At 57.6% G+C, this 27206-nt stretch overlaps 1 protein-coding gene across 2 annotated transcripts; it reads left to right on the top strand.

Moving 5' to 3' along the window:
- The first annotated feature begins 2702 nt into the window (after positions 1–2702).
- On the top strand, positions 2703–21846 carry ACE (angiotensin I converting enzyme). 2 transcript variants are annotated; one of them, XM_054709421.1, is made up of 25 exons: positions 2703–2977; positions 3522–3689; positions 4268–4361; positions 4958–5101; positions 5569–5760; positions 6312–6409; positions 6809–6981; positions 7300–7523; positions 7852–7996; positions 8290–8388; positions 8643–8765; positions 9122–9333; positions 9990–10126; positions 10877–11035; positions 11391–11478; positions 13650–13793; positions 13967–14158; positions 15406–15503; positions 15698–15870; positions 17640–17863; positions 18174–18318; positions 18620–18718; positions 20554–20676; positions 20980–21167; positions 21328–21846. In XM_054709421.1, the coding sequence occupies exons 1-25, from the start codon at positions 2714–2716 to the stop codon at positions 21555–21557; spliced, it is 3936 nt and encodes a 1311-aa protein (XP_054565396.1). In that variant the 5' UTR covers positions 2703–2713; the 3' UTR covers positions 21558–21846. The 2 variants fall into 2 exon arrangements, with proteins under 2 accessions (XP_054565396.1, XP_028013229.1); XM_028157428.2 differs by lacking the exons at positions 2703–2977; positions 3522–3689; positions 4268–4361; ... (7 more) ...; positions 8643–8765; positions 9122–9333 and adding an exon at positions 9622–9858.
- The last annotated feature ends 5360 nt before the right edge of the window (positions 21847–27206 follow it).

Below are 27206 nucleotides of genomic sequence, written 5' to 3' on the forward strand. Positions count from 1 at the left end.
ATCACAGGTACGTCCTCCTGCAGGATCCAGACCTCCGCCATTGTTTTGCTGGCAGGTGGGAGGTAGCTGACCAAACCAAGGACCTTCTCTCTCTCCTGCCTCCTAAGGTTATTGTAAACATCAAATTAGATTACTTACATAAAAGAATTTAGGAAGGTCTGAAGTGCCATCCAAATGTAAGGTGTATGCTTCTCATTATTGTGCCTCTCCATCAGGAATAAGACCTAAATATCGAGAAGTCACTTTCCATTTTCACTCATTGGGATCAAGGTTGTGATATCTGTATCGTTGCAAATTCCAAATTAGTGAGGTTTGGTGCTTCATGTCCTTCTTAAGAGGCTGTGAGCTTGCCCTTGCCACCGGGAGATTGAATATCAATGTTGGCCATCCCTTCCTTCCACACCCCCTTCCTTGAATGAGGGCCTAGTTAGTGCCAGGCACTGTGCTAAGCTCACAGGCAGACTCCTCTATCCTCCGAACTCACCGTTTAGCCTAGCAGGGAAGCTGTATCATTCAACAAGCCCTTATGGTCAGTGTGACCATGATGGAGAGCAGGGTGACCCTCCAACAGCCCTGGTATCAGTTTGCTCCAGGGAAACCAGGGGGTTTAGAGTATCTTCCAACCTCAAATTGCCTTTGCTCCTATGAGGTCTCAAGGAGGCAGAGGCTGTCCCATGCTGAACTTGGGCCCTAACCCAGATGTTCTGTAGCGATTGTCACAATGCCACACCGTTAGACCTGAGAATGGGCCGGCAGGACCGAACACGGGCTCCCAGACTCAGCTCTCAGGAGCTCTTCAGGGGCAGGGCCCCAGCTGAAACCTCCTCCATCTGCCTTCTGCACTGTTTCTTTGCTGATAGCAGAGAAGGGCTCCCTGGTTACAAGCTAAACCTCAGACTCTTCTTCCTTTCTACCCATCCCCCGGCCCTGGCCCCCCAGGGACCACTCCTCCAGGGCCTGAAGGGGTGCCACTCTCAAAATCCCTCCCTCCAGCCTCCACCGGTAAACAGACTGCTCCCTCCCAGAAGACAGGAGTTCACGTGCATGGATGACCCTTTGCCTTCAAGCCTGGAAAACCAAGCTGCCAGGATCACCTGAGAGCCGGGTGGCTCCAAGGAGAAGAGCCCGGGCCACTGCCTCCCCCTCAGCCTGGTCCTCACCCCCACTAGGGCCACTCTGATCACGGGTGTCCACTGGGCCAGCACTGACGTACACTGTTGTCCCCCAGAGAGAGGAAAAGCACAGGACCCCAGCTTTCCTCTCCTCTCTCCCCTCCACTGTGGTTCCTGGCGACACCCTGCCTTCCCCACTCCTAGGGCTGAGGCAGCCACTTCCCTCTTCCGCCCACCTTCCTCCCCACTCCTACCCAGTCCTCTACACCCTTCTCCCAGGTACCGAGTCACCTGACAACTCAGTATGACCTCGGTCTACTCAAGTCGCACAGCCTCCTGCACACACGCCATACGCCGAGCGTGACACGGGAGCCCGCGTGTCCCTCAGAGCCCCAGGCTCCACACCACCTACAGATACCCAGGAGTCAGGAGACTCCCAAAGCCCCCAAGCAGCGAATGGGCTGGGGACTCCAAGCAGCCGCCCCTGGCTCCTTCTCGGACCCGTCTGCCCAGCCTCCACTTCTTCCACAGACCCCTCCACATCCTTGGGGGGTCTGCTGGGGCGTAGGGTCCTCCGACCCATGGGGACAGACGCCATGGTGCTAAGGAGTTAGGGGAGGTCCCCTAGCCTCCATCATCACCTCAAAAGGAGGCCACTCTCCTCCCTTCCCCGATGCTTGTCCCTTAAAGGGACACGAGGATGAGACAGGGGAAGACTGATGTGGAGGGTGGTAGCAGGTGACGTGGGGAAAGCCACTCAGCCTGAGACTTGGTTTCTTCATCTGACAAGCCAAGGGCTGTTCTCTCGCTGGGCTCCTCTTTGTAGCTGTCAAAGGCTGCCCGTCTGGGGGTGGCTTCTGCAGGAAGCTGTGTGCCCGCGCCCCTGTGCCTCTGCCCTCCTCCCAGGACAGCCCCTTCATTCTTCCCCCTTTCCCCAGGTGTGTGTGTTGGGGAGAGGGGGGCAGGGCTCTGAACATCTTTGCAGCACCCCAGGTGCCTGCCAAAGCCTAAACTCTACACACACACACACACACACACACACACACACACACACACACACACACACACGGCCTACTGAAGGAGGCAGCGGGTGCTGGTCATTGATCGGTCCCTGCTGCTTCACCTCGTGTGTCACTCCGGAGTCCCGGAGGCCTGGCCTTAGGCCGGGAGGCTGAGCGGCAGAGACCGCGGGGCTCCGGGCCGCACTGAAGCTGGGAGTCTGTGTGATGGGCAGGAGGAGGGAACCCGCTGGGCAGGCTGGGTGTCCCAGCAAACTGTTGGGTCCCTCCTCTTCAGAGGTGTGCGTGTTGGGGGGGCAGCGGGGCCCTGCGCGCTTCCTCGGCCGGATTCTGACCTCAGCCCCATCCGCACCCGCGGGCCGGGCCGCTGGGCCCCTCCCCAGGCCGGCGCCCCTGCCCGGGCGGGCCCAGAAGCGCCGGTCCCCGCCCCGCTCCGTTAGGCCCGCGGCCGGGCACTGGGAGCCGAGGAGGAAGCGCGGCGGGGCGGGGGGTGGGGGTGTGTCGGAAGGCGGCGGCCGCGGGGTTTTATAATCCGCAGAGCCGGCGCGGCGCGGGAGACCGGGCAGCGCCGCGCACCGCGCCATGGGGGCCGCGTCGGGCCGCCCGGGGCCGCGGCCGCCGCTGCTCCCGTCGCCGCTCCTGCTGCTGCTCCTGCTGCCGCCGCCGCCGCCCCCCGCCCTGGCGCTCGCCCCCGAGATGCAGCCCGGAGACTTTTCCGCCGACGAGGCTGGGGCGCAGCTCTTCGTGCAGAGCTTCAACCCCAAGGCCGAGCAGGTGCTGTACCAGAGCTCGTTGGCCAGCTGGGCGCTCGACACCAACATCACCGAGGAGAACGCGCGGCGCCAGGTGGGCGCGGGGGCCGGGCGGGGCGGGGCGGGGCCCGGGCGCCCAATCACAGGCCCGCGGCGGGCGGCGGGGGGCGGGAAGGCACCGCGGGGCGCGCGCCCCCGGCCCCCGGGCCCTCCGGCCTCCCCGCCCCCGCTCCCCCCACCCCGTCCCATCAGACAGGAGGCGGGCGGCCGAGCACGGTGCTGGGCACACGGTCCGTGCCATGCAGGGACGGAATGGATGAGGCCGGCTCCGCGGAGACCGAGTCCCCTCACCGGGCAGCGCCGGGCGGGGTCGGCAGCTAAGGGTCTTGGCTAAGGGCGCCCTCTGCTCCGAGCCCTCCTCCCCTCTGTTTCTGTTTCTGTCGCCGCTCATCCCTGTCTATTTTCTCCCTCTCCTCCCGCTGCCTCTCTTGCCCCAATTTCTGCTCCACGCTCCCCTGGGGCAGAGTCCCCCCAGTTCCTGACCCCAGGGCGCAGGGGGAGAAAGCCCTGCTCCCCGAGCCCTTGGCCTTCCCGCCCTCCCCCGCATCTACACTTCCCTGCCCTCCCTGTGCTCACAGGAGGAATCCACCCTGCTCAACCAAGAGTTTGCCGAGGTCTGGGGCCTGAAGGCCAAGGAGCTGTTCGACCCAATCTGGCAGAACTTCACCGACCCGATACTGCGAAGGGTCCTCAGTGGCGTGCGCGTTCTGGGCCCCGCCAACCTGTCCCTGAAGAAGCGGCAGCAGGTGGGCCCGGTGGACTTGAGGGTGGAGGAATCAGTGGCCGGCGCCTCCCAGTGCCCAGCTAGGACCTAGGACGGGAGGGGAGCTGGGGAGGGCTGCTTTTAGTGGTCACAGGACCCGAAAGCAGCCGTGGCACAGAATGCCTTCCTGCAGCGTTGCTCTCCCTTGGAGATGGGACGGAAAGTTTATGCTACAGCAAGGATTACAGCAGAAAGCAAACTGCACACACACCTTAGAAGATGAGACAAGAGTCTTCAGAATTTCCCCATAGGCAGGTTTGGTGTATAGATGGCCTTAGGAAGAGGGAGGACTGGGAAGGCATCGAAGCCGGAGAGAGTGAGAGGGATTTCCCCCCCTCCTCCCCCTTCGAGGTGGGAACCGACCCCTAACCCTCAGGACACTTGTCTCCACCTCCAGCCGCTTCCTTTCTTGGTCAGAAGTGCTCCTGGCGCCACGGAGTGGCCTGAACAGGCCACATCCCCTCTCTGAGACTTTTTTTTTTTTTCCTTTTAGCAAAAAGAGGAGGGACAGCCAGTGGTCCCGGGGCTATTCATCACTAACATGTTCTCAACTCTCCCCAGTACAACTCTCTGCAAAGCCACATGAACAGAGTCTTCACCGCTGCCAGGGTCTGCTACCCCAACTTGAACGACACCTGCTGGTTCCTGGACCCAGGTACAGCCCTGTCGCTGCTGTCTCTCTCCAGCCCTTCCCATCACCCTGCCCCCGGTTTTTCCTGGCAAACTGACTTCTGGACTCTCCAGCCCCATCCACCCCACCCCTCTGTGCTTTGGCCTGCCTCTCCCATTGCCACCAGCCTTCCTCCTGACTGCTTGTTGTTGCTTTTCCCTTCCCTGGGTCCTCTCGGTCTCCCCAAGAGCCCTCCATAGGCCTTAGACCCCTTCCGGCTTCTGATTATAGCCTCCTCTGCGCCCCTCACACCCCACCCCCATGTCCCAGGCCGGCTGGAGTCAGCCACCCCATCCCATGAGCCATGAAGGACCTGTTTGGGTTTCAGCCTTTGGATGTGCTCTTTGTGTAACCGCCTTCGATGGCTATTTCCCTGGAGACAATGCCCCTGGCTGGGTGCTTGCTTCCTAGAGCTCCCAGCCTCCTGCCCCCCAGCGTATAGATCGCCCTTGGCTTTGGGGGTATCCTGTTGTTGAGGAAGCAGGTGGAAATGGAGAGGACCAATGTGGGAGCTCTGATGAAGGCTGACGCCGACTTCAACACTGAAGTCTCCTAATGGACCATGCTCCTTTGTGTCTCAGACCTCATGCACATCCTGTCTGCCACTCGAAACTACGGGCTGCTGCTGTATGTCTGGGAGGGCTGGCACAATGCCGTGGGCATCCCCCTGAGGCCCCTGTTCCAGGAATTCACTGCCCTCAGCAACGAGGCCTTCAAGGGAGATGGTGAGCATGCCCTGCCCGCCCCCCCTTGTGTGGGTGCCAACCTCCCCAGCTTGAAAGGTGCTCTCCCATCCACTGTCTCCACTGAGCCCCAACTCCTGAGGCAGACACAGCAGCTGTTGGGCTGGCTCCATCCACTGGCCAAAGGTCGCACAGATCATGGATGGCAGAACCAAGCTTGAGCCCCATCTGCCTTCTACCAGACGGCTGTCTTGCCCTGACACCATCCCTCCTCCCTGCCCCTCCGGGCATTCCTCCCCTCCCTAGCACTCGTCCTTGCCTCTTGACTCTCCAGGATCTAGTTAGCTGGAGTGCAACCCCCTGGTTAGAAAATTATAGACCGGCAACCTCCAGCCAGCCTTTCCACCAGCTGGCAGGTGCACAAGCCCTGAGCCAGGAGAGTGGGATGCTGGGAGGCGGAGTGTCAGAGCCTCTGGCCTGAGCTGCACCCCACCACCACCCCCTGCCAGGCTTCGCAGACACAGGGGACTACTGGCGCTCCTGGTATGAGTCGCCCACCTTAGTGGAGGATTTGGAGAACCTCTTCCATCAAATCGAGCCCCTCTATCTAAACCTCCATGCCTACGTCCGCCGCAAGCTGCACCAACGCTATGGGGACAGATACATCAACCTCAGGGGACCCATCCCTGCTCACCTGCTGGGTAAGGACCTGGCCTGGCCTCCACACGCCCCCGGGATTGTCCTCATCGTCTCCCATTTTAGAGCACCCCACCGTTCCCTCCCACACGCAGGAGCCCTTGAGGCCTGTCCCACACAGACATAAAGCAGGAGATCCTCATTATCATTCCTGCTTTTCAGATGGGGACCTGAGGCTCGGGGCACATGAGTGACTTGGCAGAGGGCAGAGGGCTAGTGAAAGGCAGAACTAGGAGACACACTGAGGCTTTGACTCCAGGGGAAGGAAGAGTAATCGTCGCCTGTGTCCCAGGAAAGCCATCTCCGAGGCCCCACCGCAGGCCTGAAAGGCAGGGATCCCAGCACCATCAGAAAGGGCCCAACAGCCTTCCCCGAGCTCCTGCTGGGCACGAGGGACACGCAGCACTTGGGACTATGCATGGGACTGAGGTGGAGATTCCTGGCCTCAGCCCCAGGGTCTGGCTGCTGGGGGCCCCGGGTGCTGCAGTGCCGGGCAGCGGGGAGCAAGCTCTGGCCGAGCAGGAGCCAAGCTCTCTGGCTTTCCTCCTTCCTCTAGGGGACATGTGGGCCCAGAGCTGGGACAACATCTACGACCTGGTGGTGCCTTTCCCTGACAAGCCCCGTCTCGACATCACCAGTACGATGGTGCAGAAGGTGAGGCAGGGTGGGCCAGGGTGGAGGCAACAGAAGGGAGACAGGGGAGAGGGGCGAGAAGGGGCCACATGCAGGAGACCGGTTGGTAGGCACTCAGTCCCTCCCTTTCTACAGAGCAGCAGCCTGAAGTGTGCGCACCAGCGAGGAGCTGGGCTGAATGTCCTCGGGGAGGTGCCAGCCCCTCCCTCCAGGACCCCACGGGGGCGGGGTGTGAGGAGTCCACTTTGCTTATCTGCTCTGGTTATTAGGGGCAACGCCTCTGGGAAAAGAGGCCGAAGAGCAGAGACACCCTCCAAGGGCAGGGAGCTGACCTGGGTGGCCGACTCCAGACCTGCCCCGGGGCAGCCCCCGTGAGCTCCCGGCAGCCAGCCCCTGACCTGTCCCCACACCCACCCCCAGGGCTGGAACGCCACACACATGTTCCGGGTGGCAGAGGAGTTCTTCACCTCCCTGGGGCTCTTGCCCATGCCTCCGGAGTTTTGGGCAGAGTCCATGCTGGAGAACCCAAACGACGGGCGTGAGATGGTGTGCCACGCCTCCGCCTGGGACTTCTACAACAGGAAGGACTTCAGGTCTAGACACGGGCAGGAGGGCTCTGGGGCTCCGGGGAAGGCAGGCAGCCTGGGCACAGAGAAGCCAGTTCCCAGGCCCACCTCTACCCCCCGGCCCAGCACTGGCAGAGGGGCTGGTCTATGCCAGGGCTGCCATTGGGCCGCCCCCCTCAGCAGCTTTCATGGTTAGTCGGCGCTGCACCTTGGAATGACGTGGGCTGGGGCAGGGCCAAGCATCTGTACGTTTCCAGCAGCAACACGCAGGGCAGCCCTCTTCCCATGCTCTGGTCCCTGCCCTGCCCGGTCCTTTACCCTCCCCCTCGCCCTCCCCCACCCCAGGATCAAGCAGTGCACGCGGGTCGCTATGGAGCAGCTGTCCACGGTGCACCACGAGATGGGCCACATTCAGTACTACCTGCAGTACAAGGACCAGCCTGTCTCCCTGCGCCAAGGGGCCAACCCTGGCTTCCATGAGGCCATCGGGGATGTGCTGGCGCTCTCTGTCTCCACTCCTGTGCATCTGTACAAAATTGGCCTGCTGGACCAAGTCATCAATGACACGGGTATGGGGGCGTAGAGGACCCAGCCAGCCCCAGCCAGCCCCAGCCAGCCCCACAACGTCCACAGCAGGACTCCGCTAGCGCCTGCTCCCAACTGCGCTTCTCATTTCTGCTGCATTGCTCAGGGCAGGCAGGTTTGGGGATCCACCTGAGGCCCCACTCAACACTGCCCGAGGACCCGCTGCCACGCAGGGCCCCATCATCTCAAAGACTGGCCCTCTCTTCTCTGCATCGGCCCAGCCACCTCTCCCACTGGCTCCTCCCCAGCCCCGCCTGACCCTAGCCAGACTCCCTTCTCTTCTCTGACCTCGCTCTCCTCATCTCCCAACAGAAAGCGACATCAATTACTTGTTGAAGATGGCACTGGAAAAAATTGCCTTCCTGCCCTTTGGCTACTTGGTGGACCAGTGGCGTTGGGCGGTCTTTAGTGGCCGCACCCCTCCTTCCCGCTACAACTTTGACTGGTGGTATCTTCGGTGAGTAAGTGGGGATCAGGAAGGGCCTGATGGCTGCCCGTCCTGGGCAAGCAGGGGCTCCTGCCTCCGTCAGTCCCAGTCCCCTCCCCTCTAATGACGTCTCCATCCTTTTCCCCACCGCTTTCTTCTCTCCTGCCCAAAACTCCCTGCACCAGGAGCCCTTCCTCCCCCGCTCACCCGATGGGGAAGGGGTGGCCGGGTGGGAATGCCTGCTTAGCAGCCTTTTCTGTGAAGTCTGAATCAGCCCCTATGCAACACTTAGGTCCTAAGGTAATTGAACCATTTTCTTCTAGAGTCAAGTATCAGGGCATCTGTGCTCCAGTTATCCGAAATGAAACCCACTTTGATGCCGGATCTAAGTATCACATCCCACATATGACACCGTACATCAGGTGCTATTGCCCCATCCAATTCTGTCCCACCTTTCGCTCCCTTCCCTCTCCTCCTGGGGTTTTGGCCCCACCCCATGCCCAGGGCTTGTCCCCACGTTCTTCCCTGGAATTCGAGTGGGCCTCGCCCCGGAGCCAGGCTTGGTTCTCCCTTCTCCCCAGGTGGCCCCTGTCTACCCTCTGCCCTGTGGAAAGCTGGGTGGTGCCTGGGCCAGGGGCCCTCCCCAGCCCCCTTAACACCCACCCTGTGCCTTCAGGTACTTTGTGAGTTTTATCCTGCAGTTCCAGTTCCATCAAGCCCTGTGCCAGGAGGCAGGCCACCAGGGCCCACTGCACCAGTGTGACATCTACCAGTCCACCAAGGCAGGGGACAAGCTCCGGTGTGTGCGAGAAGATGGAGGGCGAGGGGGAGGGTTAGGGGAGAGGCTGGTGAAGACTATGTCTGGAAGGCAACTGGCTGCTCCCTGGGACCCCACAGGGCCAGCCTGATTGGGTGGTGCCTTTCTTTCTACCCCCTGCTTTCTTTCTCTCATCCAATATTTATTAAGTGTGCCCAGACCTGAGGCCCCAACGGCCATGTCCCCAGCCCCCTTCATGGAGATCCTAGGTCCCAGAGTCTTGACGCCACTGTTCCTGCCGTCCGGTGGGGGCAAACGTGGCGGAGGTAGGGCAGGCGGGCCAATGGTGGACGCTGGCCTGAGTCCCTGGTGTCCGTGGTGCCCGTTCTGCCTGTCAGGGAGGTGATGCGGGTGGGCTCCTCGCGGCCCTGGCAGGAGGTGCTGAAGGAAGCGATCGGCACAGATGCCCTGGACGCCCAGCCGCTGCTCACCTACTTCCAGCCAGTCAGCCAGTGGCTCCAGGAGGAGAACCAGCGGAACGGCGAGGTCCTGGGCTGGCCAGAGTATCAGTGGCAGCCTCCGTTGCCCAACAATTACCCAGACAACGCTGGTAAAGCTCTGAGTGAGAGTGGGGCAGGCCTGAAGGCACCTTCTCAAGTCTGGGCTCTGGAGCCCAGGCCCCTGTTCCAGGTCCTGGTCAGCTCCCCCCGCTGGGCCCTGGTGCCCAGCTCTGGAGGGCCAGGCAGCCCCTTCACTCATCAGTAGGAACCCGGCGTGGGAATGGGGCTCTCTTTCCCCCAGCATTTTAGAGAGGGTGTGCCCACCTCTGAGGGCCCCCCCGGAGGCAGGCTGACGCATCACACTGCTCTATGAGGTCACACTGCAGGTTCCGCTCTTACCGGCCGGGGGGCGGTGGCTGCAGGGCTCTGGTCTCCTGCGGCCATGGGCCAAGGTTGGGCTGCTCCAGGACTGCCCAGCCTCCTCCTCCTCTTCCTGCTCTGCTTTGGGCACCCCCTGCTGGTGGTCCTCAGCCAGGAGGTCACCCAGGGGACAACCAACCATGGAACAACCAGAATCCAGACAACTCACCAGGCAGCAGCCAGCAGCCAGACGATCCAAAGCCCCAGTGGGACCAGTGGGTGGATGGGGCAGGGCCTTGAGGGGGCGAGGAGGGGGCAGGTAGGAGGGAGGCGGGGGAGCCGCTCAGCACAACTACAGGAGAGGGCAAGGGGAAGCCTGGCTGTCTCCCTCCGCTCTGTCCCACAGTCTTATTGACCGATGAAGTTACAGCCAGAAAGTATTTGGAGAACTATAACAAGAAGTCCCTGGTGGTGTGGAATGAATATGCGGAGGCCAACTGGAACTACAACACCAACATCAGCAGAGAGACCAGCCTGATCCTGGTAGGGGCCCACTCCACGCCCACACTGGTGTGCAGGGACTGGCCTTCCAAAACCCAAGGCAGTGCTAGCCCCCTCCCCCCTCTCCTCTGGGTCCCTCAGTGCAGGGAGGCTGTTGGATCCAGAAGGAATATTTAAAACAATACTCATTTTCAGGTTTGGATGGGCCTCTACTCAACGCCTAAACAAGTTGTATCTCCTTACCAATCTGTTGTTAGTGAAAGAATAATTTGTACGCAAATAAGTGATGCGAAAGTCAGTTTTCTAAAGGATGAAAAGCCCCTTTGTGCCACTACAGCCAGGGCTACCCTTCCCTCCAACCTCCTTCCCGACTTGCGTGGGGAGTGCAGATTATACCCGGGTGAGCCGCAGAGAACCAGCATTTCTTGAAGACCACTGTGAGCTGGCCAGGGTTCCGTGGCTTCATTCATTCCTCAACAGCCTTGCAAACCAATGATCTTATTCCCACTTACAGATGGGACCCTGAGGCTCAGGAGGTCAATCACAGCGCTCACACCAAGCTGCCTTCATCCTAACAGCCTTTACGATATGGGGTGGGGCTCCCCTTCTCTCCCCTGCCAGGATATGTCTGTGGCATCTGTTAGGGGGATGGACTGCATCTAGGGCAATAGACAATCCAGGTCGAAGAGGGTCTGAGTAGGCAAAGGCAACAACTTGATAAAACTGTGCTCCCTACTGCCACCCCCAGTCCCTTTGGCTCCCCGCACAGCACAGTTCCCCCTGTACCTTCAGATGGAGAAGAACACACAGATGGCAAACCACACCGTAGAGTATGGCATCAAGGCCAGGCTTTTTGACATTACCTACTTCCAAAACATCACCCTAAAGCGGATGATACACAAGATTCAGGACCTAGACCGGGCAGCACTGCCTACCATAGAGCTGGAGGAGGTATGTGGCTTGGGGAGGTGCGGGGAGGGGAGGCGGGGAGAGGGCAGGGAGTGGAGGGTCCAAGGTCAGGACCAGGTCCCAGCCCAGAGTGAGCCTAGTACAGGGTCTGGCCTTCATGCTGCCGCCTCTTCCTGGATTTGTCAAGCCGTACCATCTGCCTTGTCAGTGGGCCTACAGAGTAACTGAGAAGATAGAGCCTTTGGGACCAGGCGCCCCCAGGTCCACAGACCCCCCCCCCCCCCCCGCCACACACACACACACACACACACACACACACACACACACACTGTGATGGTGTCGGGTGGCACAGGCAGCAAAGGGGTGCAGCTCGCTGCCTCTCTTCTTCCTCCTGCAGCTTAACCAGATCCTGATGACCATGGAAACCAGTTACAGCGTGGCCTCTGTGTGCCTCCCCAACGGCACTTGTCTGCAGCTGGAGCCGAGTGAGCACACATGGGGAAGGAGAGGGAGGGTTGTGGGGGGGCTGGGGTTGGCAGTGTTGGGGTGCTGGCCCGTGAAAAGGTGTTGAGGTGCTCCTATCTCGTGGGGTCAGCATGCCCAGGAAACGCACCTCCCTGTTTCCCACCAGGGGGGCCTCCCTGCCACCACTCAGAACCAGCACGGACTTCCTCTCTGTCCTAAGCCAGTGCCCTGCCCGCCCACACGCCCCCCCCCCCCCCAGGCCGCCAGGCCAGGACCCCTCCGGGATCGCCTTCCCCTCCCTGCTCTCCGCACTCCCAGCAGGGAGTCTCTCAAATTTGTCTTCCCAGGACTCGGACTCCCAAATCAGAACAGGAACGCTAGACACCTCCCCTCCCTGCTCCTCTTGATCCTTTCCACGGCTTCCCACCTTCTCTGGAACCTCCCCTGCTCCCCCCCCCCCCCCCGAAACTGACGCCACAACCCTAGCAACCCCTTCTGTGATCCAGGCTGTTCCCACTTCACTCCCTCGACTGCCCACCGACCGCCACTTCCTGCTGGAAAGGGTGGACTGGCTGTCGCTTGTCCCTTTCTCTGGCCCTTCCTGCCTCCTCCCCTTTGGAAGAGCTCACCCTGGACACCCAAGTACCTACACACAGATGGACACACCCCTCCCCTCCCGACCCACCCTTCCAGGCTTGGGGAGACAAAGGCATAAACATTATTTCTATGGAATCTCCACCCAGAAACAGTCTCTTCCTGGCCCTCTGCCCAACTCCCACGTTAGAACAATGACAAATAGAAGGGGAAGTGGAAAATAAACAGGAGAGAGAAACAGCGTTGGTGGACAGGGTTTGGCCTACGGGTTGTGTATACGGGTAGGCACGCAAAGTGTTGGAGGGGCATGTGCCGTGGGCATGTGTGCGTGTGCACACGTGTGATGTGCGTGTGCTTGCGTCTGTGTGTGCGTGGGTTTACGGAGAAGAGCATTAAAGGGAATGTAGCCCTTTTCCTCCCCACCCCCCATCGACTAACCTCTTAATCCAGGGCTTGGTCCTCAGGTCACTGGCATCAGTAAAAATACGAAACATCCGCAAACACAGAACACTCACATCAGCAGAGGGCAGACGTGAAATTCTCAAAATACAATCTTTCCTAAACAAAATGTGGTGTGGACAACCCTACACGCTGTCCGAAGTCGTCCAGCTCGGGCCAGGCAGGGAGGGAGGCTAACGTGGGTCCTAGTGGGGCTTCAGAACTGACCCTCCCGGCTCTGTGACTTGGATGTCAGCTCCATGCCATCCAAACCAAGGAGTCACCGTGGCCTTGCCAGGACACACACCCGGACTTCTGGCTCCCTGACGATGCTGTTTTTTTGTTTTTTGTGGGGTTTTTTAAAAATATATTTTATATTTTTTACAGAGAGGAAGAGAGAGGGTTAGAGAGTTAGAAACATCGATGAGAGAGAAACATCGATCAGCTGCCTCCTGCACACCCTCCTACTGGGGATGTGCCCGCAACCAAGGTACATGCCCTTGACCGGAATCGAACCTGCGACCCTTGAGTCCGCAGGCCGACGCTCTATCCACTGAGCCAAACCGGTTTCGGCCTGTTCTTTTATTCAATCCAGTTCAATTACAGTTTGAAAGATGCCCTGAGCCCCATGGAGACACAGAAATGAATGAAGGACACTTCCTGCTCAGGGGCTACATGATGTTTGGCTCCCCTGGGAGGGCCGGCATTAGTCCCACTTTGTAGAATGGGAAAGGAGTCCCGTGACTTGCAAGGTAATTTGGGGTCAGGAGAGACTAGAACAAGAACTCAGGTCTTGTGACCCCGAGGCCATTTCTCCCAGGCAGGGGCTGAGAGCAGCTCTGGAGTCTGGGCCTTTGGATGGTGCCCCGGCTGGGCCACTTCCTGGCTGAGGACCCAGCCATGTCACCTAACTGCTCATATGAAAACAAGCACATGGGAAACCTGCGATTGCCTGACGCGGTGTCCATGCAGCGCCACGCCCCGGGCCTGGCACCCTGGAGGCCCTTAGAGAGGGCCCCACCCTACTCCCATGCACTAGCCTTGCCACCTGAGCAGTTGTATTCCAGCTCTGAACTCCTGTGGCTGAGTCCACCTTAGAAGGAGGTGGGAGGTGCGCCGAGGGCTGAGGGCTCAAGCCAGGGAACACCCCCTCCCCCAGATCTGACGAATCTGATGGCCACATCCCGGAAATATGAAGAACTGTTATGGGCGTGGAAGAGCTGGCGAGACAAGGTGGGAAGATCCATCCTCCCGTTTTTCCCCAAATATGTGGAACTCTCCAACAAGGCTGCCCGGCTCAATGGTGAGTCCCTCCTACCAACATCACTGGCTTTCTGGTCCCAGCCCCACTGGGGCCCTGAGAGAGGTCCTCAGAGACCCTAAGCCCAATGAGACAAAGGTCCCTGAGGAGGTGGTGGTGGCGGGGGTGCTCGGGATGGTCAGGTGCCCGAGAGCCTGGCTCTGTCCCCTCCGCAGGCTATGCAGACACCGGGGACTCGTGGCGATCTATGTACGAGATGCCAACTCTGGAGCAAGACCTGGAGCATCTCTTCCAGGAGCTGCAGCCGCTGTACCTGAACCTGCACGCCTACGTGCGCCGGGCGCTGCACCGCCACTACGGGCCCCAGCACATCAACCTGGAGGGCCCCATTCCAGCTCATCTGCTGGGTGAGGGCAGGCGCTGGGCCTTTAGGAGGAGACAAGACAGATGCCAGTGTGAGGGAGGGTGGGTCCAGAGCTAGCCAGGGAGCAGAAAGCAGGCAGGGAAGGTCTGCAGCGGGCGCTGCAGGCTGGGAGAGCAAAAAGACTTGAGCCTGGAGGAAATGTTGCCAAGGCTGAGTGGGGGGCGGGAGGGGGGGTGCTGGGGAGAAGAGCGCCTGCTTGCCTTTGGTATCATAGTTGCTACAGATACACATGGTGCAAGTCACATGGGTGAGACAGTTGGGGGGCGGGGGCAGTTCATAATCTTGCCACAGGGAGCCCACATCACCCATCACAGCTCAAGGCAGCATGATACAGAGGGTGAGGAAGGGGCTGTGGGGGGGAGCTGAGGCCTCTCCAGGGGGGTGGGGGGGGATGTGAGCGCAGCCTTGAAAGATGAGGGGCTCTGACAGGTGGAGAAAGTCGTGGCAGGGAGGCGAAGGTAGACACAGCATTCAGCCTAAGGGAGTTAGGAGACCAGAGAACACTGAGAGTGTAGATCCACCTCAACTGTCGGACCTCTCTTCAGGGGCTGTAAATTCAATGCCCTTACCACATGGAGTAGGCAGTGGAAGGCACTCACTGCTTTGTACTTCAGACACCACCTCATGTCAGCTCAAGCTTAATCTCTTTTGGCTAGGAACGATTCTGGACCTTTCCACGCATTCTGAATATCTTCCTTTTCTTCAGTCCTCTCGTGTCCTAAGGGCAAACGCATCAACCTCTCCTGAAGGCGGGTGGGACCGCATAAACCAACCTCAGGCATCGTGGGACGGGGGTGGGGGGGGTGGGGGGGTGCGGACACAGTAGTGGCTGGTCAGGAGTGCAGCCTGACTGCCTGCCTTTAAGCCCTAGCCCCTTCGCTTAGGAGCCATGGGCCCTGGGCAAGTTCCTTGACTCTCATTAGTGGTGGCCACGTGCACATAGATGTTCCAAAACTTGTACATTTGTACACAGCTGCTAGTCACACTGGTCTTCACTGGTCAAGGGACCACCTTGACTCCCTGATGGCAGCAAGGATCTCACCCATGAGCCAGGAAAGTGGGCTGGGTGTGTGGACTGAAGACAATGTATGTCCGATGCCCAAACAGTAGGAACTCAAGAGATACATTATGATCAGCAGGACTGGGATCTACTTCCCTCTCCCTGCATGATGGTGCTGAGCCTAAGAAGTAACACCTCTCTCTCCTGTCTCATCCCCTACCCGTCTCCAGGGAACATGTGGGCACAGACCTGGACCAACATCTATGACTTGGTGGTTCCCTTCCCTTCAGCCCCCAGGATGGATGCCACGGAGGCCATGATAAAGCAGGTCTGCACCTGTCCTCTCTGGACACTCTTGCTCTTCCAGAGGGGCCCAGGGCACAGGGGAGGGAAGGCCCTGTCTTGGGGGACGGGCCCTTTGAGCCAGTTCCTTCAGCTTGGCCCTCTCCCAGCACTCCCCTCCCCCCCCCCCCGGGGCACACAGTCTGTTCCCAATTTGGGCAGCGCTCCCTCGGTTTGCAGGGCTGGACACCCAGAAGGATGTTTGAGGAGGCAAACAATTTCTTCATCTCCTTGGGACTGCTGCCCGTGCCCCCCGACTTCTGGAACAAATCGATGCTGGAGAAGCCAACCGATGGGCGGGAGGTGGTGTGCCATGCCTCTGCCTGGGACTTCTTCACTGGCAACGACTTCAGGTGTGTCCAAGGGACTTCACCCTGAGTCCATAGGCAAGCGGACGAGCCAAGTGAAGGCTCCACTGCGTGCCCTCTCAGCCAGAGCGAGCAGAAACAGGTGCAGAGGCCAGAGTTGAGATGGAAGGTCCAGAGTATGGGGCCTGGCCTCAGCTTGGCCACTGGCTTCTGGCTGTGAGGGCCTTTTCAAATGCCAGTCAGCTCTGCCAGCCTGGTCAGTCGTCAGCACCCAAGATCCCAGTCGTGGGTGTGAGCTGCCCAGCCTTCCCTCACTCTGGGGAGGCCCGTGCATACAGATAGCCCTCTCCTTGGGTGCATGTGCCTTGACACAGGGAGACACATGAGGACATGGGTGACTTCGCACAGATCCACCTTCCCTGAGGCTCAGGAGCTATCTTCATCAGAGGATGTTTCAGTTATCTGGTGCTATATAACAAACCACCTCAACACTTAGCGGTATAAAACAACAATTTGATTATTCTCATGATTTCATCAGTCAGGCAACACAGTGGAAATGGCTTGTCCCTGCTCTGCAATGACGGAGACCTCAGCTAGGGTAGCGCTGATGGCTGGGGTGGCTCAATGAGGCCATCTGTCTGTGGCCTTGGTTTTAGCTATTGGTTTGGTTCCTCAGTTTTTCTCCATGTGGCACATGCTGGGGCTGGAATGTTCGAGCTGGCTTTTGTACTCACACGTTGAGTCAGGATGACTGGACAGCTGGGGGCTGGTGGGTCATTTCTCTCTCCATGCTAGCTTGGGCTTCCTCACAGTATGGCAGTCAGGCAGTAGGATTTCTTACCTGGTAGCTGGCATCCCCCAAATCAAAAGCAGAAACAGCCAGGTCTTTTCACGCTGAAGTCCAAAGCAAGTACAGATTCTATTAGCTAAAGCAAGGCCAACCTAGATTGAAGAGAAGGGAAAGAAGACCCCACTTCTTAGGAGGGAAAGTGGCAAAAATGATCTGTGACAGCAGATGAAGTGTTTCTTACGAGAAAAGTGGACACAGAGAGCGTTCACAGGATCACTGGCCTTTGGCCTTTCCTTCAAAGGCATGAGAAGAGGTGGGAGAGCTTTTAGGGGTCCTCCCTTGTATGGGAGTCATAGGAGAAGGTGGACAAACCTAAGCCTCATTGTCACCAAGATGCTGGGCAGCTCTTCCCCTTCCCAATAGGATGACAGAAAAATGGGGTCAACTGACCTGAAAGGCTCTGCTTAGATCCAAGGGAGAAGTGCATTGGCTCACAAAAGAGGATGAGGAAAGGTGGAGAGAAAGGTGGAACCTCTGGCTTGGGTGGCGCTGCAGATGTCATTTCAGTCCTGGCCATTAAAGTCGTAAATATGTTTGCTGGTGTTGGGCACATGAGATACAGAACAGCTCAGACACTGGGAGAGCAAAAACATGTGCATGAGAAATCACAAAAACCACATTCTAGAAAGTCCTACACTGACCATAAAGGAGTGTCCCAATGCCTCTAGAGCAACTACGTTGCACAGTCAGAAAGTAACATGGCCATGTGGGCTGGAGTTATTCACAAAAGTTGGAGGCGGAAGAATGTCCTGAATGACTATACTCTAGGGGCTTCCAACCCCCAGATTCCCTCTTTCTCATATTCACTCCAAATCTCCTCTTGGTTTTCTTTCCCATAATGCTGTGTTCCCTGCTTACAGCAGTGGGGGGGGGGGGTCTGTTTGCAATAAGGACAGCAGGTCCCTTTGCCTCAGGGCTCCTTGCTGTCCCCTTTCACACCCTCTCCCCATCCCCATGTTCCCAGGATCAAGCAGTGTACCACTGTGAGCATGGAGGACCTGGTGGTGGCCCACCATGAAATGGGCCACATACAGTATTTCATGCAGTACAAGCACTTGCCTCTGACCTTCCGGGAGGGCGCCAACCCTGGCTTTCATGAAGCCATCGGGGATGTGCTGGCCCTCTCCGTGTCTACCCCCAAGCACCTACACAGCATCAACCTGATGAATAGCGATGGTGGCAGCTACGGTAAGGGAAGAACAGGAGATCCTGGTGGGCGGAGGGACCAGGAAGGGGCAGTGAGCTTGTGAGGTGGGGAGAGGGGACTTCAGGGTCCCTAGGCAGAGGTTGGGACAGAGCAATGGGGAAGAAGAAGGCCCCCAGCAGGGTAAGCCAGGAGGATGGAACCCACAGACCATGCCAAGAGGCAGGTCACAGGAGCCAGATAGGTACAGCTCCCTCCTTCCCTCTCCACCCTTTGCACACCCATCACAGCCGAGCTGCTAGGCCATGGCAGGAGGCAGGTGAGGATCTGATCTGGAATCCCTTTCCTTGGCAGAGCAAGATATCAACTTTCTGATGAAGATAGCACTCGACAAGGTCGCCTTTATCCCCTTCAGCTACCTCATTGACCAGTGGCGCTGGAGGGTGTTTGACGGAGGCATCACCAAGGAGAACTACAACCAGGAGTGGTGGAGCCTCAGGTTCTAGAACATTCCTGTGGGGGTGTAGGTTGGGGGCGTCTCCATGGGTGTCTGTGTGTGCCTGTGTGTCTGTGTATATAGCATCTAAGTGTGCATTTTTGTATGTATATGTGCACATGGGTCTTTGTGTGTAAGTGATGGGATACATAGGGGTGATTGTGTACAGAGACGCTGCATGCTGGAGTCTGCAATGCCCAGGGCAGCCCCAGGTGCAGAGACCATCCTTCAAGTCAAAAATGCCAACCCTCCCTGGCCTGATTCTCCCCATACCCTTTCTCCAATCTGTCTTCCACCTTGACAGACTGAAGTACCAGGGCCTCTGTCCGCCAGTGGCCAGGTCTCAAGGCGACTTTGACCCAGGGGCCAAGTTCCACATTCCTTCAAGTGTGCCTTACATCAGGTAACAAGGGAAAGGGAGGAGGCCGCTCAGTGTTCAAACTGCTGTCACTGCCATGTGAGGCCAGGGGGACCTGGGAGACCTGCCTGCACTGGAGAGTGTGCCTGAGCCACTCACCTGCAACCAGGGCTGACCGTTGTTTCTTTCTTTCTTTCTTTCTTTTTTTTTTATATGTCGAGAGCTTCTACCCTGCACACAGTTGAAAACAGAAACTCTGCTATAACTGGTTAATGGTTACAAGACCTGGGTTGGGTAGTTAACATTATTAACCGTGACCCATGGCTAGATCATGCCCTGAGCACTATTCCTCTGGTTTTTTTTTTTTCTTTTCTTAACAAGATTGTGATTTCTCTACTTTATATATTGAACATTTTGCCTGTGGTATAGTGTGAGTTGTTCCTGGAAGGCCTTCTATACCCTGAAACTAGGAGTAGAGACCCAGTTGGATTGGGAGGCTGTATTGGTAGAGGCATGGAGTCCTGGGCTTGGAGTCAGACAGAACTGGGTTCAAATCTTGTCTCCACTCTTCCCCCGCCCCCCCCTTAAGCGTGTTCCTCAGTGTCTACATCATTTCCTCACCTGTGAAATAGGATTTCACAGGATTGTGGCAAAAGTGAACTTCCAAACATACTGTCGAATACAGAGCAGGCTTGGGAAATGGTGGCCATAACCCACCATTATTAAATTGCCCTCTGAAGTGACATGTGTAAACCCACTAGCGCCATGAGTCTGCCGCAGTCACTCGAAGGTGTCCAGTGCAGCCCTTTTCCCCTCTATGCATTCGGGCTAAATGGGTAACTGCAGGATCTGGAGTCCTCTTGGGAGGTAAGGGTCTGGGGAGGCCTCAGGTGGAGTTCCAGGTGCCCCTGGACTGTACGTAGCACGGGCCACCATGAGGCAAGGCGCAGAGGGCTGTGAGGGCTGCCCCAGGAGGGCTGTGCCTCCATCCAGACCTTGCCTCCTATGGTCCCTGGAAGCCCACTGATGGAGGGCCCACTGTGCCACCTTTCCACCCACGCACCCAGCATGACGTCAGCACAGAGTCAATAAATAAGGTCTAATAAATAAGTGTGGAGTAGGTGAATTGTGTCCCCCAGGGTCCAGCAAGGGAAAGAGAGCCTGCTCAGATGCTCCAGAGAGCAGCAGTGGGCAGGGGACCGAGGAGATTCAAGGACACCTGGGAACAGGCCTGACCTTGACAATGTGCCAGGATGACCCATAGGGAGGGCTTCCACCCGCCTTCTCCACTGGTTTCCAGACTTCCAAGCTAGCATTCACTTTCACACAGAAGCCAGGCCCACGTGGTTAGCGTCCGAGCTTAGCATAGATAATTCTCCAGGCAGGGCTCGGCAAAGGAGACTCATTCCCGATTCTGACCGGCAGCTTTGGCAAAGCGCTTTTAGGAAACACCAGGAAAGTCAGTGGCACATGGCTTGTGCCCAGCATTCAAAGTGGGAGGCCTGTGTTGTTTGTTTGGGACATTCAAAATCCCTGCAGACTTAGAGGTTGCTCCAGCCTTGACCAGCTGGTTTCTACCAGGGACTCCCTGCGGCTTTGGGATCAAGGAGATCACTGGGCTGGCTGCCCTGCTGAGAGCCCTGCCAGATAGACGTGACCCTTTGGGCAACACCTGGCCTCTGCTTGCACATACCCCAGGGACGGAGAGCTCGCTCTCTAAAGCAGCCTGCCCTGACCCTCCTCACCCATGAGTGAAGGGGGCCTGGGTGACTCTGAAGGCCAGGATGGATTCACCCTGACATCCCGGCTGTAGTGGGAGGCTGGGGTATCAGGGGCTACGGCACAGGCTCCGCCCCCAGCCACGCCTCCCTCCCCTCCAGGTACTTCGTGGGCTTCATCATCCAGTTCCAGTTCCATGAGGCGCTGTGTCAGGCGGCTGGGCACAAGGGCCCCCTGCACCAGTGTGACATCTACCAGTCCAAGGAGGCAGGGAAGCGCCTGGCGTGAGTCTGCCCTGGGCTTCCTGTCACTGTTCTCTGCCCTCTGACCCCTCAGCCTCGAGGAGCCCCGTGGGCCTCTTCTGGGAACACCTGCCGTTTTGGTGCTTGGGCTGGGAACTCCCAGGTGGAGCCTATGAGTCGTGATGAGCCCTCCCCCCGAGGAAACTAGGGCCTCCTGGGCCCAGGCCACCCCTTGCCTAGCCCCGCTGTGGAGGTGGGGAGAGGGGGGCTAGGCTGAGGCAGGGGGGGCAGGGAGCCTCCCCACTGGGTCCTCTGACTCGGTGCCCCTTCGCTGGCGCTGCCCAGGGACGCCATGAAGCTGGGCTACAGTAAGCCGTGGCCCGAAGCCATGAAGCTGATCACGGGCCAGCCCAACATGTCGGCCTCGGCCATCATGAAGTACTTCAAGCCGCTGCTGGACTGGCTCCTCACCGAGAACGGGCGGCACGCGGAGCAGCTGGGCTGGCCTCAGTACAACTGGACGCCGGACTCCGGTACCAGCACCCCCTCCTCTGCCCCGGCGGCCCCCACCCCGCCCCTGCCTAGAGCAGCCTAGGGAAGCCGGCCGCAGTGCCCCCTGCCCAGCCAGCCCCTGCCCGCCGCCCTGCCCTCTGCCTTGCCCACCGCCCTGCTCTCCTTGCTTCTCCTGCCCAGCTCGCACAGAAGGCTCCTACCCGGGCAATGGCCGCGTCAACTTCCTGGGCCTGAACCTGGAGGAGCAGCAGGCCCGCGTGGGCCAGTGGGTGCTGCTCTTCCTGGGCGTCGCCCTGTTGGTGGCCACCTTGGGCCTCACCCAGCGGCTCTTCAGCATCCGCCACCGCACCGTCCACCGGCCCCACCGCGGGCCCCAGTTCGGCTCCGAGGTGGAGCTGAGACACTCCTGAGATGACCGGGCCGGGCAGGCCAGCTGGGGAGCGTCGGCCACTGAGACACTGGGATAGGGACCTGGGGTGGGCCCCAAACCCCCCACTCCTCTCACTGCTCACCCCAGCCCTCCCTCCCCCTCCTGCCCCGACCCTCCTCCCCTTCTGCCTCCAGTTCTGTGCTGAGAATCCGTCCTCCAGACCCAGAGCCACCGTGACCCCTGCCCCCCGGCCCCTGGGCACCAGGCCACCTAACAAGGAACCCCCTCCCAGTCTCTCTGTGAATACAATTAAAGGTCCTGCCCTCCCATCTGAGTCTGTGTCCCTCGCTGGGAAGCCAGGAACAGGGTCAGGGATGCTCTCCCACCTCCTGGCAGTCAAACGGGTCACTTCAATGGGCGTCTTCATCCTCCTCCAAGAAGAGCCTGGGAAAATGCCCCGGAGCTCTGGCCTGGGCACCACCCAGCAGCCCCCACGCCTGCCTTCCCTCCAGCCCAGGCAATCAGCCAGTGTCCTGCCTTGGCAGCCAGCCCCTGCCTGGCCAGGGCACCAACCCAGGAGGACTCTGGGAAGCAGACATTCTGGCCTCCCCACCTCATATTTCCATGTGCTTGGGGAGTCCTACCCCAGCCTTTCCCATAAATGGCCACGTCCCCAGAGGGGAGGCTCCCCTGGGGGAAAGTGCCTTGCATGTGCCTGACTCATTGAGGGCGCGGAACTGGCCCCGCGGCCACCTCAAGCTCCTACCCGCACCAGCTCCATGTCCACTTACCAGTAGGCTCCAGCCAGGTCCCTTTGCCCGTGGGGCTCCCAGCCAGGTCCCTTTGCCCCAGCTGGAGGAGGGCCCTAAATGCTGGAGCATGGCAGGAGCCAGAGCCCACCCAGGGATTAACTGCCAGGTGCTGCCCCGGCCTGTGGCCCCAGCGCATGCCCTCACCCCGAGCCTCCCCCCTCAGAAGGCCAATGTGGATTTGAGGGAGTGTCATTTTGAGGAACACATTTTCATAGCTTTTATCTCTGTTTACTGTAGAAAATTTGTAAAGTCCAGAAAACTATAAAGAAATAAAAACCCTTTATGTCAATAAGAGAGAAGCACTGTTGACATGTTGGTGTGTATCTTTCCAGGCCGTTTTCCTCAGCCCATAGTTGGAATGGATCACACTGTACTTAGTTGTGGATCCTTTTCCCCACTAACAGGACCAGGTATATTTTTCATATTTGTAAATGCCAAACCTAGCATCTAGCCAAATGGAAGTGGGTCAGTTTTCCAGGACCATGGGCTTCCACAGCCAGCCTGGCCCCTGCCAGACCCAACCCTTATACCTGTCCCCCAGTATTCTTTTTGCTCTCCCATCTTCAGCTGCCATGTGTGTGTTTGTATCAATACTTGTGTGTGCATATATCTGCGTGTATCTGTGTGTGTGTGTGTGTCTGTCTGTCTGTGTGTTGCACGAAGACGTGGTTGTACAGCCCTGTTCCATGGGGCAGGATGTGGAGTTGAGGTATTTGGGGTATGCAAGAGGGTGGAAGTTTACAATTACTTAGGGCAATGGAATTTATAAACATATTCTCTAAATAGTTCCAAGCCTCTCCATCAATAGACTTAATTACCCCCTCCCCAGCCTGATGTTTTGAAAGCTCTTTGTCTGCCAGGCAGAGGTCATTGTCACATCACCCCCTTTCCTATCTCTCTGAACTGCAGAGGTTCATGCTGCCTGTGAGAGTGTGTGGGCAGGGTGAGGGCACCAGCATTCGACACCCAAAGGTCTGAGCTGCAGAACGAGGGCAAAGAAACATAACATTGTGGTCAGCCTGGCCAGCCTTATCCACTAGGCCTTTTGAAATATTTAAATTGTTCAGACTCCTGTTGCTGCCTCCTTGGGTGATGGGGAGGAGGCCCAGTCTACCCGGAAGGTGGCAGAAGAGGAGGTGTTGACAGCAGTAAGACAGGCCATTCCAGCATTCAGACTACTGGTGGCTCAAGTCTGAGCCCTTCCCCATGCTGAGCCTGCCAGGCATCGGCTCCTGGGTGACCAGCCTTTTCTTTGCCTACGTGGGTCAAAGGTGGTTATGGTTGCTTGACAATTTCTCCACACCCCCTCCCAACCTCCATACTTGACAGATGAATGGATAATGAAAATGTGACTACATATACAACAATGTGGATGGACTTTGAGGGCATTGTGCTAAATGAAATAAGTCAGAGAAAGACAAATACTGTATGATTTCACTTATATGTGGGATAATTAAAAAAAAAAAACTTATAAAGAGAAAAAATTGGAGTTGCCAGAAGTGGAAGCTGGAGGGGGGGGGGGTGAAATGGGTGAAGGTGGTCAAAAGGCCTAAACTTCTCGTTATAAGTCCTGGGATGTAATAATGTACACATGGTGACTAGAGTTAACAAAAAAATAACCACTGAAGCAGGAGGAGGGATCTCCCTGAGAGTTTAGTCAGTTTAACCAGAAGTGCCACTGATTTTTCTGTTATGTTTTAAATACATTTTTATTATAACAGGTCATAATTGGAGGGCTGTTTGGTCAGTTTCTCTGGTAATAATGTCTGCTTGTGTGAAGGAGTGTGAGGCTGTGGGTACGCTGGGCTGAGGAGGGTGAATGAATGGGACATAGGAGGAGGTAGTCTGGGTGTGGAGGAAAGTGAGTCTGGAGAAGGAATCGTAGCCCTGGCTGGTGTGGCTCAGTTGGTTGCAGTGTCATGATATACACCAAAAGGTGGCAGGTTCAATTCCAAGTCAAGGCGCATGCCCAGATTGTAGGTTCAATCCCTGGTCCGGGCATATGCAAGAGGCAACCAATAGATGGGAGGCAACTGATAGATGTTTCTCTCTCTCTCTCTCTCTCTCTCTCTCTCTCTCTCTCTCTCTCTCTCTCTCTTCCTGTTCCCCCACCCCACCCCCATGCCCTCCTCTCTTAAAGAGGAAAAAAAAGAGCCCTGATTCTCCTCTTGGCTCTGTCACTAACCAGCTGTGTGAACTAGGTCCTATGTTCACCATTGTGGATCTCAGCCCCCTTACCTGTAAAATGGGGACAGTTAAACCAGAAGGTGGGTGGGTCTTTCCAGCTCGGACATTCCCTGGCTGACCCTCGAGCCCCTGATGTCACAATATGGAGCCAGATCGTGACTGGCTTATAGCTCCTCCCAGCTTTGCTGTTCTCTTGGTCATGGACACAAGATGGACTTGCCCTGGACCTTCCCTACTTGCCATGGCTCAGGAGCGAGGGTGAACAGAGCACAGGTGGGGCATGGGATCAGACAAGGAGACCAGGCAGGGGCAGGCCGCTCCCAGGACAGTTTAATGCCTACTTCCTTCTCTGCATACAAGCTCTACAATGAGACCGTGGCAAAGTCATTCCTGCAGTTGTATGAGCATATAGCCCAGACTGTGTGGAACCAGTTCATGGAGGCCACCTGCAACTACGTCACCAGCATCACCAAGAAAAATCGAGAAGAGATGGGATAGCACTTGCATCCCAGCACCTTCTCCCCTTGCTCTTCTCAGGGGCCTCAGGAGGTGTGTGTGGGGGGCGGGGTCCACACCTTCTGGCCCCCTGTCCAGAGTTACAGGAAAGAGAGAAGTCCCAAGTCTCCATGCTCTTGGTGACACTAAACACTCTCTGGGCAAGAATCTCTCACTGCTTCCGTCTTGTAACTATTTCCTGCTTGCCTTTAGGGACCCAGACTTTCTCTCTTCTCCCTCTTACCAAATCTTCAATGATTTTGAACCCTTAAAGTGGGCCCTGGGAGAAGGTTGGGGAGCTGTGGCCCTGGAGCTCAATGTGGGACCCTTACTCCCTCCCCTCACTTCCCATGACAAATACGGTGACCCTCCTTCCAGCTGCACAAGGAGAAGAGATCCCAGCACATGCTGTACTTTGGCACCCGGGCCTGTCTGTTTAAGAGCACCAGGTCCCAGGACCCAACCGTGAAGCGCATGCTGAGTAAGCTGCAGAACAAAGGCAAGGCAGCCCTGCCAGACAAGCTCCAGGAGGTGATGAGTGGAATCCCCAGGCCTCCAGGCACCTGCTCCCCACCCCAGAGGTTGATGGGCTGGCCGGTGGGGAACCAGGGCAGGAGCGAGGTTGGCAGGGCAGGGTCAAAGCATCCTCTGGGGAGGAAGGAAGCATAGGCTGGTGGGAAGATGCCTCAACCATCTAGTGGGGCTGGCCCATGGCTCAAGTTTGCTGGCCACAGCTTGGTTTGGGGCGACTATGAAGGGCCTGCTAGCTCTGCACAGGCCTTTGTGTTTATTTGAACCTTTACAACCCATAGCCATTCATAGAGGAAGAGCATGCACCTCACGGTCACACAGCAGCCCTGGGGTAGCAGAGCTGGGCACTCAATCCTTTGTCCTTTCACCCTCCCACCCCTGCCCCAAAATCTCACCAGTGGGACTGGCAGAATCTTGACCTTGTACCTCTCCAAGGGCACATCTCACCAGCTTTTGGAAGCACATGAAGGGGCCCTTTATCTTCTGTGGACACACCTACCACCCCCTGAATGATGCAGCCTAGGGGCTGAGGGAGAGGGGTGGCAACTCTCCAGGCCTTGATCAAAACCCTGTCACCTGGGAGAGGAGTCTCCCAACTCTCTGTCAAGCTCAACGGGTGATCCAGAGGTGCTAGTGAGCCAACAATAAAACAATGAGCCTTTCGTAGACTTTGTCTCATCCCAGGGATTGGTCATTTTATCCACATTTTACAGACACCCCCCCCCATTCCCCCACCCCCATTTTACAACAAGGTTCAGTGACAATTAGTCACTGTCACACAGCTTGGACGTGCAAAACCAACCCTGAGCCTGAAAGAGATTAGGATCTGTCAGTGACTAGTTCCAAGTCCTGCCACCAATTCTCTGACCTCTAAATCGTGGTCTCCTTGTCTGTAGAATGAGACAGTGTTATGCCACAGGTATGTGGCTGTATTCTTGGTACGGCTTGCTAGATGAAATGACCTTGTTGACTGGTCTAAACTGGCCCCATCATTAGGATGCAGGTAGGGACCTTGCCTGGCTGGTTCCCTCCTGTGTCCCCAGAATAGGGTCAGTGTTGCCTAGCATAGAGGCCGTGCTCAGTCAGTGTGTAACTGCTATTATTACTTTATTCTGATTCCCAGTCCCATGTGTTTTCAACTCATTTATTTAATAAGTAAAAATGCATTGTGTCCTCTGCATGCTGGGTCCAGTTTTGATAGCTGAGAACCCTACCAGGCAGCATCCCCTGCTTTCTCCCCCAGGTCGAAGTACCAGGGCCAGTGTCCCCATCCCTCGAACAGAGGATGAATTTGATCCGGTGCCGGATTTTCCACATCTCTGCCAATGTGCCCTACATACGGTAAAGGTCTGGGCCCTGCCAGCAGGACCAGCTTGGGGAGTTGGAGGTTGGGGACATGAGAACCATCCAAGGACTCCCAAGAAGGCCCTAATCCAGATGTCCCCCTGCATCCCCTCCCATCTCTTACCATCAGGTCCCAAGCATTCCGAGGGCCTGCCCTGGAACCCCTCGGGCTTTTATATCAGATCCTGTGTGGAGGACAGAGGAATATTCTAAGGCACCTGTGCTGTCCCCGAGGGGAGGGCAGGAGAGAGGGAGGCAAGGGTTGTTTCAGAGGCTGAGGAGGAGAGTCCTCGCAGTATCCGAGGGCCATCCTGCAGGGG

This window comes from Eptesicus fuscus, chromosome 20 (assembly GCF_027574615.1).
Source record: "Eptesicus fuscus isolate TK198812 chromosome 20, DD_ASM_mEF_20220401, whole genome shotgun sequence".
Lineage (NCBI taxonomy): Eukaryota > Metazoa > Chordata > Mammalia > Chiroptera > Vespertilionidae > Eptesicus > Eptesicus fuscus.